The following is a 12,015-nucleotide window of genomic DNA, read 5'->3' as shown; positions in this document are numbered from 1 at the left end:
AGAAGACACTGCAGCCTGTTACAGAACACGCTGGCAACCCCCACTGAAAGCACCAGGCTAAGGAACCCTCTCCAGTTCTTTCCTACTGGAAAAGGGCACCGTGCTTCAAAATTTAATCAAAATAATATGTAATTGGTTTATAAATTGGGATTCTCCCTTAAGCTCTGATAACAAAACAATGTCTGAACAAATTTCTGTTAGGAAAAAAATGACCCAAGTCTGAGAACTGTACCTAAATAATCAAATCTAGATGTCTGGCCCGGGACAAAGCAATATCTGTATTTTTAGGACTGTGACACAATTAAAAGAAATGATAATGTCCATCGATCTAACTGAATCTGACTGCAGCTTGAAAAGAAGTTAATGCTGTAGAAAAAAACTGTTTCTGGGTGGTACATGTATGTCTCATAGAAGAAGCCATCTTCATCACAAGATGCTCACTATGTTTTTTTGTGTACTTCTCTTGCTATGTGTTGCATGGCTACCAGGAAATTGTTTTCCGCTATCATGAAGGTTTACAAGATTAAACCACAAAGTAATACAATAATACAATAATTGCTTTTGAATTCTGGTGCTGGAGGAGACTCTTGAGAGTCCCATGGACTGCAAGAAGATCAAACCTCTCCATTCTGAAGGAAATCAGCCCTGAGTGCTCACTGGAAGGACAGATCGTGAAGCTGAGGCTCCAGTACTTTGGCCACCTCATGAGAAGAGAAGACTCCCTGGAAAAGACCCTGATGTTGGGAAAGATGGAGGACACAAGGAGAAGGGGGCGACAGAGGACGAGATGGTTGGATAGTGTTTTCGAGGTTACCAGCATGAGTCTGACCAAACTGTGGGAGGCAGTGGAGGACAGAGGTGCCTGGCGTTCTCTGGTCCATGGGGTCACGAAGAGTCGGACACGACTAAACGACTAAACAACAACAACAACAATACAATAAACTAAACTCAAAACCAAACAACAGAATAAAAGAAAAGAACCAGAAAAGTAGAGTAGTGGGAGGGTAAGAAGTCCCCTTGAGATAAGCTTGGGGGGGGGGCATTGTTAAGCCTTTTGGGGAGAAATTTTAAAAAATCCAGACATTTAAGTGATTGTCTGAAATTCCCCCCGGACACTAATTCTGGCATTAGAATCCCAGACATTTCCAGGAAAATCCGGATGTATGGCAACCCTACTTTGAGAGATTCCCCCCGCTAGAACACTTCCCACCCCTCTGATCCCTTCCAGCAGCCAGAGCAGATTTGCAGGATCAAAACAGTCGGTGGAACAAATATGTTTGAGCAGCCAGAAAGTATGGTGTTCAAGAGTTTAATTTATCCACTGTATTTTGAAATCCTGAGTAACAAAACCTAAGCAGGATTTATGGCAGAAGGGGAAAATCTGGCAAGAGAAAAGCTGCCATTGACAGGTGATTTTTAAATTCAAAATACACACAGTGAGAACAGAGGAGCATTGCCATCTAGTGGTAGGAGGAGAAATGATGCAGGAGATTGGAGCGTGACACGAAAAAGGAGGACTGTCAGGAGCCAAGCTGTGTCCTCACCTCAGACACCAGTTCCTGGCCAGAGGAGCAAGTACAGTGGTTACAGGTCTCAGAACACACCAAGTGGAAGATATCTGAAGAAGTGTGTATCTGAAGAAGTGTGCATGCACACGAAAGCTCACACCAAGAACTAACTTAGTTGGTCTTTAAGGTGCTACTGGAAGGAATTTTTTTTGTTTTGACTATGGCAGACCAACACGGCTACCTATCTGCAAGTGGAAGATAGTGTACAGAACGATTCCTGCAGTTCCCAGAGGAGAGATGTGTGGTGACTCCCAATGGAGGGAGACAGAGGCAGCAGTGTGAGGATGAATGACTCCTGGTTTCAGTTGTCTCTACATTATTTCCCTGGAGTATGGAAAACAAGCAAGAAAAACTTGAACTCTTAATACAGGATGGCAAACATGCCCTAATACTGAAAGCTGCTGAAATGAGACTCATGACCATAGCTGTCACCTTTTCCCTTTTCTTGTGAGGAATGCTATTCGGAATAAGGGAATTTCCCTTTAAAAAAAGGGAAGCGTTGACAGCTATGCTCATGAGTGGAATGTAGAAATTGGGGGGTACAACTCACTCAAACAAAAAAGAACGAACAGGAAAGGAGCAAGAGTAGCATCATATATAAAGGATGTGCATGCTTGTGAAGAAATCCATGACCTGGAGCATGGAAGGCAGATTGGAAGTATATGGGTAAAAATTGTAGGAGAGGAAAACAGCAGTGACCTTATTGTGGGTGTCTGCTTATAGACCTCCAAGCCAGCTTGAGGACTTAGATGATTCCTTCCGAGAGCAGATTACCAAACATTCAAAAAGGAGAGTGATATAGTAGTCATGACAGACTTCAACTCCAATATCTATTGGAACTCATACTCTGCCAAGAATGAAAGGTCCAACAAATTCCTCAGTTGCCTCGTTGACAATTTTGTTTCACAGAAGCAGGTCATCTCTCTTTGACCTGGTGTTCACCAACAGGAAGGAAAGAAGTGAAGTACAGGGAACCTTGGGAAGAAGTGATTATATCCTCCTGGGTTTCATTATACAGTGGTACCTCGGGTTACATACACTTCAGGTTACAGACTCTGCTAACCCAGAAATAGTACCTTGGGTTAAGAACTTTGCTTCAGGATGAGAACAGAAATCGTGCAGCGGCGGCGTGGCAGCAGCAGCAGGAGGCCCCATCAGCTAAAGTGGTGCTTCAGGTTAAGAACAGTTTCAGGTTACGAACGGACCTCTGGAACAAATTAAGTATGTAACCAGAGGTACCACTGTACACAGGCAAGGGAAAACTGAGTGTAGTTGGACAAGCACTGGACTTTAAGAAGGCCAATTTCAAAAAGCTTAAGGAACTGCTTAAGCTTAAGGAACGGTTAGAAACTTAGATATATAAGCTAATCACCAAATAATGGCACCTTAAACCTGGGTTACAGTTGCCACAGAGGAATGTCTAGTTGCATTTCTTTTCCTGAATGGAATTTGTTGTTGTTAATTTCACTTCTATACCACTTTGTATTTCAAAGAAAAAATCTCAAAGTGGGTTACAACACATTAAAGCCATAAATAAAGCAATCCAGAATAAAACATCGGTAAGGCATCTCTACAGATCGGCTGGTTGGCTGGCGCACAACAGCGTCTTTTGAACACTAAATGTAAGGTGAATGAGGGTCTGGACCCTTGGAATATGTGCAATTTTGCATTCTACTTCCTAACTGAAGCTGGTTTATTGGCCTCATTCCATTATGCCTGAAGCATTCAACCTGAATTCCCTGCCTTTGGCAGAGACGTGATCATGGCTCAGTGATGCTACCAGAGTGCTGGCTATACACCTTACTCTTGAAATGAGTCATCCATTGGAAAGGAATGGGATCTTCCAGGACATTCCTTTCTCGCAAGACAATAATCTCTCATTAATGAATCGAATCACCAGATGCCATCCTTTTGTACATAAAACCATAATTTTCATGCCATTGATAGGTAACCCAACCCAGTTTTATGTTGAGCTGTACTACCAAATAATTGTGCTTAGCAGAATCTGTTAACAGGGCACCTGAACCGAAACTTGGCTAGTAATTTAAAATCAGTGTGGAATTCAGCCATACCATCTCTGCTGCTTCTTAGTCTTTGTGTTGCTGTCCCTCTGCTTGCCAGGCTCACAGTGCTGTAGTGATAGCAGAGGTCATAACTGATGAAATGTCTCTGTATAGGCAAAGCAACCATATACCCCCTTGGCTGCTCCCTTTATTCCTGTGTAAAGTACCCAGACCCTCCTGTCCCTAACCCTCCCTTTCCAACTCCCATGTCCCTACCACCCATTACTTCCTCAGGCCACTGTCTACTTTGTTCCCTCTCTTTTCTTTACCATGTTTCTAGATCAGGGGTTCCCAAACTGCAGTCCACAGACCATTCACACTTCATTCAGGTGATCCATGCCATGATTTGTGTCTGAAGACATGAGACGGCACATCCACCACATTAAATACTCATATTGATTTTAATTATATTTCTCTTGCTTCTTTTGTTTCTTATATTTTGTATTTTATTGTATTACAGTTTGAATTCCATAAAATTGTAATGCACAGTGTTGTAAACAACAGGCAGAAAAACCATTAAGTGGTCCCCCATGATGCTCAGCAGTTTTCAAGTGGACTGTGGGTGGGAAGTTTGGAAACCAATGTTCTAGATCATTCTCCCTAGTTTTTCTTCCACCTCCCAAATAAAATTCTACTTGTCTTAAGCACCGTGAAATTCCTCCTGGGATTTAATTTCTCCTTGTTGCCCTTTCATGCCTTAATTCCCCCTCTCCTACTCTACCTTCAGGTTCTTCCTCCTCTTTACTTATTAAATGTACTAGTCACTTTTTTGCCATGGGAACTCAAAGCGACTTACAATATTTTAATCAAAAAACAAAACCAACACATACCGGTACATCTAAACTGGCATTTTAAAAAATGCAATTGTTAAATGTTTGTTTCCCCACTGTGCACCTTCATATAGCTTTCTTTTCCTCAGGGCTCCCTGTCCATTAGCTTCTCTACCTGCTCTCAGGGCCATCAAAATTTCCAACCTGTAATGGTTATAAGGGGTTGCTCGTGCGTACATTGCCGCTACTCCTGGCTAGGTTGCCTGGTTAAACCTTTTCCTGGCTGGACAGCCCTTCACTTCGTGGCTGTTTCAGTTGCTAGCAGAATCCGTCAGTGGACGTTTCTTGAACTTCTTCCAGCAAAGAAGTTCTTTGATGCCAAGTCTCCCTGCACGGAAGTCTTCTGCGCAGGGTGGGTGTGGGTAGCGGAGGACCCGTGCTCTCCCCGCTGGTCTCCGGCGAGGAGTCCTGGAGCCCCCTCGCCGATTTCCCCATCTGCCCCCCTTTATCCCTGGTGTTACGCTGATTTCCTTCCCCAGCCAGTGAGCTCCCTCTCTCCCTGCTGGGTCCTTCTCCAGCATCGCTTGGGAGCCTTGCCTCCACCTCTGGCTCCGATGTCAGTTCCCTGACACAACCATAACCCTGCAGTGTTTAATCCCAACTAACCAACACCCTTTTCCTCATGGAAGGTGGACTGTGAGCTGCTCTGAACTGTCCTAGCCATTGCACCAATCAGCCAATCATTGTCAAGGTGTCACTATGATTAGCAGTTAGCATCAGGGAGTGAGCAAGCTAGTTCACACTGTGAGGAGGGAGTTTTTCCAAGACAAGTAGAGTCCCTTGGTTTTGTGAAGATCTTTGTTTATCATCTGCTTCCTTTTCCTTTTCACATGATTGGGGCTTTAAGCTTATGCCCAAAAGGGTGTGCGACTTATTCCGTGCCCCCGTGACCAATTTATTGAGAACCATTACTTTTGTTTGGTAACAGTCTTCTGACAGCTCTGGCCATTTAGTTCCCAACCACTAACTTTGTGTTGGTTTGTGACCCTTTTCTTCAGGCGAGTCATTTTGCCTTGTGTCCTTGTATATGTACAGAAAAAGCAGAACATTAATTTCCTAATTATGAGCTTGTCTGTAAGTAGATATGATGTGGGAGTTACCGTATTTTTCGCTCTAAGGGACGCACTTTTTCCCCTCCAAAAATTAAGGGGAAATGTGTGTGCATCCTATGGAGCGAATGCAGGCTCATTGGCTTCAGCGAAAGCAATGCGAAGCCTCCAAAGCGCAGAGGGAGCGCTCCCTCCGTGCTCCAGAGAGAGCAAGACTCTCCTGGCTTCAGCAAAAGGAACCTGAAGCCTCTGGAGCACAGCAGGAGTTCCCGCTGTGCTCCAGAGGCTTCGGGTTGCCTTCACTGAAGCCTGGAGAGCGAGAGGGGCCAGTGCACACCGATCCCTCTTGCTCTCCAGGCTTCGCTTCGCTGGAGAGGCACTGCACAGTTTTCCCTCTCTGCGCAGTGCCCCTTCAGCGAAGCGGGAGGAGAAATGGAAGGGACTCCGTTTCTCTTGCCGCTTTGCAGAGAGGGGGATAATTTTTTTCCCCTGTTCTCCCCCTCTAAAACAAGGTGCGTCCTATGGTCGGGTGCATCCTATAGAGCGAAAAATACGGTACGTTCCAAGGCACCCAATATGCCAGTGAAATTGAGTACAATTGACCCATTGAAAAATCCTGCAAACACCCCATTCCACCCCAGCTCTGCTCTGCCCTGCCTCGTTCTGACCTCCCCTGCCCCCATTCTGCCTTTTTAGTGATGTTTCAGTGATGTCTTTATGATGTTTCTGGTTCACTTCTGGGTTCGACATGATGCACATATACACAGTTGTACACATACTGAACTCGTGTAAACATTTGGCTACCAATATATAGTGTGAAAGACGTGAGCTGAATGACTAATTTTTGGATTTAATGCATTAATTGTTATAACAATTAAAAATTCACTTTTATTCAGGAAACGTGTGAATTGAGACATTGGAATCTTGGATTTAACTTGCAGGCAGCAACCAGTATGTCCAGATTTACAATAAATGTTAAGAGTCTATATAACTCCTCAGTTATTTGACTGTATTGGGTTCCTTAATCACAGAATAGTTTCATAATTATTTTGTTAATGCCAACCCTGCTTAGGACTGAAAAGAGATCTCAAATTTCTAATTGCCCTGTGACCAGACCCTTGAGTTTTTCCCTGGTACAAAAAACAAAACCATCTCCCACACCCTTGATTATTCTTCAGGAAAGATGTTGGCATCCTCATGATGCCTCAGATGTCCTCAGATATATATATGCTGCTTTTCTGCTGATGGGTAAAATTGGCCTTGGGCACCTTTTTGTTTCAAGGCAATGACCTGACAGCCTCCCTCTGCTGAATTTTCCATTCTTTTTTTACTTCGACAGCAGTGACTCCAGCAGCAGCAGCTCAAGCGACGAGTCTCCGGCCCGTTCAGTTCAATCCACGGCAGTTCCAGCACCCACCTCCCAGTTGCTTCCATCTCTGGAAAAAGATGAGCCCCGCAAAAGTTTTGGGATTAAGGTTCAGAATCTTCCAGTGCGCTCCACAGGTAAGATCTAAAGAGGCATCATCCATAATTAATGCTAAACCAAAGCAATATTGTGACAGCCCGTAATATTCCACTGGAAAAGGCAAGCCCTGTTTAATGAGCTTTGAACTGCATTGGTAGGCTGCCGCTGACGTGAATGCTGGTGGGAAATATGCCATATTGCAAATGGAGGAGCATTAATTTTGGAAGAGGTTTTTTTAAAGCAGTCTGGTTCATCAACCTAAGGTGCATGGAATTTTCCTACCACAAGTGAAAGATATATAATAGTCAAAGCAGGGTTGTGTATGTGCCTTTAAATCAAAATTCTGTGCACAGTTTTGTTAGTCTTGCACAAAAGAGGACTGAGCAAATCTGCACAGTTCTGGTTCCGCTCATCATGGAAAAGGGCAAGAAGCAACAGAGCAATACCAGTGGAGGCTGTATTGAGGTTCACTTCTGGCCAGGGTGATTCTGCTAGGCTTCTCCCAAGTGCAGACTACACATCGCTCTATGCAGGGAATGGTTCACAGTGAAAAGAGGGGAATTGGGGGAGGAGAGGTGGCATGTTTAGTTGGGAGAAGGGTGAACGCAAGCAGCTTGTTCTGCAGGTGGCAGTTCTGTGTGTACGTAACACTATACATTTTGAAATAGAAACTCACAACATGAAAGAGTACAAACCGCAACCTTTGTGCTGCGTTTTCCAAAAAGGCTACAGTGCCTTCTGTAACCATCAGCATGAATCTTCTGCTTTGCTTCTTGGGGTGTAGACACCAGCCTTAAAGATGGTTTATTCCACGAGTTCAAGAAGTACGGGAAGGTGACATCTGTGCAGATTCACGGAGCCTCTGAAGAGCGATACGGACTGGTGTTCTTCCGGCAACAGGAGGATCAGGAGAAAGCGCTCAATGCTTCCAAAGGGAAACTCTTCTTTGGCATGCAGATTGAAGTGACTGCTTGGATAGGGCCAGGTGAGCGCAAGGAGGTTGTTGCTGGCCCTTGAAAATGGCAGGTAGCCTTGTGCTGGCCACTCAAAGGAAAATCCAAATAACAACAATTTGTCCCAACTGAAGCACAACAAAGCCACAAGCTGGTTTTTAAGTTCTCCAGAATGGAGAAAATTCATGGAAAAAAGCTAGCTTACTGTTGCTTTACATAGGAAATACTGAATCCAGGAAACTTGGAGGTGTTGGAAATTGAACATGGGCCTTCTGCTTTCAAAGCAGATGCTCTGCCAGTGAGCTATGGCTCTTCTTCAAGTTTAGCGATGCTTAAGTTGGCCCTAACAAAAACATTAGCCAGCTGGTCATTTTTGGTGCATTGGCACCATCCATCAGGAACCTCTTCACAAATCCCATTGAAGTGGGCGGGAGCTCTTGTTTCAGTTTTCCCTCCAGATTAGTCTGTTGAATTTAGTTTCTGCTTACAGAATAGGAGTTGGTAGACTGCTTTGACCTTTGATTTGCTGGCATTACTAGATCCATAATCATTTGAAATGGGGTGGGATGAAGCTCAGCCCTCCTGACATGGCAGCGTAGAGAGATTTAGACACTACAGAATGTTAAAGAGAGAAGACACCACAGAATGTTAAAAGAACTGTTTTTAAATCACCTGCCTCCAGAAACAGAGAGCGAGAATGAATTTCGGCCTTTAGATGAAAGAATAGATGAATTCCACCCCAAGGCAACAAGAACTCTGTTCATCGGCAATCTAGAAAAAACCACCACATATCATGACCTTCGCAACATCTTCCAGCGTTTTGGAGGGATAGTGGTATGTACAGTGTGTGTGTGTGTGTTAGTTCATTTGAGAGAGAAGCATGTTTCAGTTCATTAAATATAAGCTCTGAAGGTCCATTAATCTGATAAGTATCACTGGATCTTATTAAGACATGATATAGAAATAATAAATTTGGAAGGGGGAAAAGGCAGCTTCCGTATCCCTGGGTAGCAGTGTCTTAGCAACCTTACATTGAAAACAACCCCGTTTGCTCTGCTGAATACTCTGAGCCTGCCTCCTTTGCTGTGCTCCCTTGCAAGAAGAGGTGGCCCTTGAGGCAGATGGTTAGAAGGCTTGCCTGTCCCTTCCCACCTACAAGGGCCCAAGGAGGAAGAGCACTGGGGGCAGCTGTGCAGCCCTGGGACTTCACTTCCTGAAGGGCGCAGCTCTTCTCGCTTTGTCTTGAAGAGGTGGAGCCTTTTCACTTGCTTACTAGGCATTTGCTAAACTCATGTCCATGGCTGAACAATGCAAGTCTGGTTCGGCAGAAACTGCTTCCGCTTCTGTGTGTTTGGCATTGGGGAAGGAGAGTGTGTTAGCAAGCAGGACCGAGAGCTGCCTGGGTTGAGTGTTGCCAGGCCTTTTAATCTCCCACCTGCATGCCCTGAAAAGCACTGCATGCAAACTCAGGAGACAGTGGGGTATGTTGCAGATCCACTGTTGTGCGGATGCCTCATCATTAATGGAAAAGTGACCCCTAGGGGTGTAGCTGTTTGTTTTTGCTTTAATTGCTTGCTCACGGCAAGTCAGTCACCCTAAGTTGGAAGCTCCTATGCTGCTATGTCACTAGAACAAAGACTGGCTGGTGTTAGAGAAGTCCCCTCTTTGGGCAAGTCTTTGCTCCCTCACCTTTGTTTGGAGCCAAAGGCTTCTGGGAATGGAAGTCTTCTCTGGATCTTTTGCTCTTGTCCCTTGACTTGTTGAAGGTGCTGGAGTCTCCTTCCTTGCCTGAATCTCCTAACACACTGCTCACAAAGGCAGAAGTGAGTGTTGTTTTGCAAAAATAGAAAGTGTCCAGCTTCTATTTCTAGCTTGGGAGGATGACTCGTCCTACTCAGAGAACATTGTGCCTGCCTCGGCTCCTAGTCATCAGGGTGAAGGCTGGCCAAAATGTTGTTTATCCTTCTGCCTGCCTAAGCCCATTAAATCCCCAGGTAGATAATTTTCTCTAGGACAGGCTTTAAATATTTCCAGAGTATCTTAGTCACTACTTAGATTTCAGCTGTTGCTAAAGATATATATATATATATATATATATATATATATATATATATATACACAAAAGCCAGCATTCAAATAATTAATCAGCATCACAATGTTGTTGCATTGTTGCTGTTGTTCATCTGGATTTTATTGTGTGCGTCATCTTGGTTTAGAATGAGCTGCAAGATGAGGAAGGGAGGGAAGAGTGGATTGTTGTGGTTTTCCATGAGCAGTATTTTTAAGAGCATAAAAATAGGACAGGAACACTGAATGGTTTGGGGGTACTGTCATTTAGAAAAAGAAGCTGAGGAGGGGAAACTGCTTCTGTCACTTGTGTCCACACACCAACCTGACCTTGCTGGTTTAGGAAGCAAAAGAGAATCCGCAGATGTGAGTGGATACTTGACCTAGGACCACCAGTTGCAGACTCCCACTTACGTTGCTGAGCTTTAGCGGGATGTGTGCGTTTTTGACTGGCCAACAAAACTGCTTTAAACTGGGGTCCAGCTGCATCCCTGAGGGCTAGCCTGCAAAACTATGAGCCAGCTTCCTCCTTAGCAGGGCGTTCTCTTTGACCAGCAGTCCTCTTGGTGCTCTGTGGCCTAGTCTGTCTCTCAGTGTGAACTGCTTTCCTTCCCCACTAGGATATTGACATCAAGAAAGTGAATGGGGTTCCCCAGTATGCATTCCTGCAGTACTGTGATATTGCAAGTGTGTGTAAAGCGATCAAGAAGATGGATGGGGAATATCTCGGAAATAATCGGCTCAAGGTAAATTTTCTCCTAGAAGTGCTGCTCTCTGAGGGGTTTGTTTTTTTTTGTTTCCAGAGATTTTAAGTGATTCTTGTCAGCTTGAGCCGTGAAGCAAGGATAAGATGCCCTGTGTCCCTCTTAGGACCTTTCTGTTTGCTTGTAGATGAGATTGGATTGTTTCTGGGATTTTTCAGTCCCTCCAGATGGCACGAATGGGCAAAGTTGTTTGACCATCTTGGTGCAGAACCTGGAAACCAAATGGGCGTGGAGGTGGCATTTGTTTTATTGCCCATTCACAGTTTTCTCTCCAGCTCCTTGTCCTGTACAGACTGCAAGTTGCACTTGATTCACTTGCCATAGGAAGGGGCCACACTTTGTGTCCATTTAAGCTTCTGGAATTTATGTTAATTAAAACTGGCTTTTAAAAAAACCCAAAACTGGCTTAGTACTTGCTCGCACCTGCTCTACGGATCTTAGTTTAGAATTAGGCCTGCTCTTGTTAAATGAGCTTAATTGTGAATTCTTTGACTGACTGGAAGTTTTGCCCTTTTGTGTCCAGCTGGGCTTTGGGAAGAGCATGCCCACCAACTGCATGTGGTTGGATGGTCTTTCGACAAACGTGACGGATCAGTATTTAACGCGACATTTCTGCCGCTATGGTCCTGTGGTGAAGGTAGGTGGGAGGCTTTCTGCAGCACGAAGAGGTCTCCTCTCTTCCTTCCTCAATAAACCTGCTCTTTTCTGACCCCACATTCAAGCTCCGTCCTGAAGACCTGCTTCTGTCTCTATATTTCTCTCTCTCTCCGGGCTGAGCCTATCCTTCCGAGAGGTCCAAAGCTCTCGCCACCTTTTTTCCAGTTGGGGAAATGGCATGTTAAGGCAAGCCAAATGTGTGCAGAGGGTGCTTGGTGTGTCTGCCCACCTTCTCTTCCTCCCCTGCCCCCCCTTTGCAAAACTGTGACTCCCCCTAGAATTGTGGGTGCATGGCCCACTTCAGTGACAGGGCTCAGATTAGTCTCCAGAAGTTGTCTTATGGCTCCCATTCTAAATGCAGAGGCAACTGACTTCTCCTGCCTCCCCCCAATGCCTTTAATCTCCCCTCTTCCCCCTTGCAGGTATCTCAGGTACATGCACTGAGCTGCCTTTTAATCTCTGGAGCAGAGGTTGATCTTAAAGTCATGTAGCACCTCTGCATGAATGAATCATGCAGGGGGGTTGGACAAGCTTGAGCCAGGAATGCCTCCTGTATAATCTCTGCAGGGAGTGGGTGGGATTTTGAACTCTTGGCGTTA

The 12,015-nt window shown here is 44.9% G+C and overlaps 1 protein-coding gene across 4 annotated transcripts in view; it reads left to right on the top strand.

Annotated features, from left to right (window-relative positions):
- SPEN (spen family transcriptional repressor) overlaps positions 1-12,015 on the top strand; it is a 69,065-nt gene that overhangs the window by 39,327 nt on the left and 17,723 nt on the right. For 3 of the 4 annotated variants that reach the window (XM_081923085.1, XM_081923084.1, XM_081923086.1), the window contains exons 4-8: positions 6,850-7,013; positions 7,760-7,960; positions 8,611-8,762; positions 10,616-10,741; positions 11,283-11,396. In XM_081923085.1, the coding sequence (XP_081779211.1) occupies positions 6,850-7,013; positions 7,760-7,960; positions 8,611-8,762; positions 10,616-10,741; positions 11,283-11,396 (757 nt within the window). The remainder of the gene's footprint in view (positions 1-6,849; positions 7,014-7,759; positions 7,961-8,610; positions 8,763-10,615; positions 10,742-11,282; positions 11,397-12,015) is intronic. The other variant, XM_081923087.1, reaches the window with a different exon arrangement.

Source organism: Podarcis melisellensis (genome assembly GCF_964234715.1).
Source record: "Podarcis melisellensis genome assembly, chromosome: 8".
NCBI classification, from domain to species: Eukaryota; Metazoa; Chordata; class Lepidosauria; order Squamata; family Lacertidae; genus Podarcis; species Podarcis melisellensis.
Note: the sequence above shows the minus strand (reverse complement) of the source record. Positions and strands in the feature narration are given on the sequence as shown.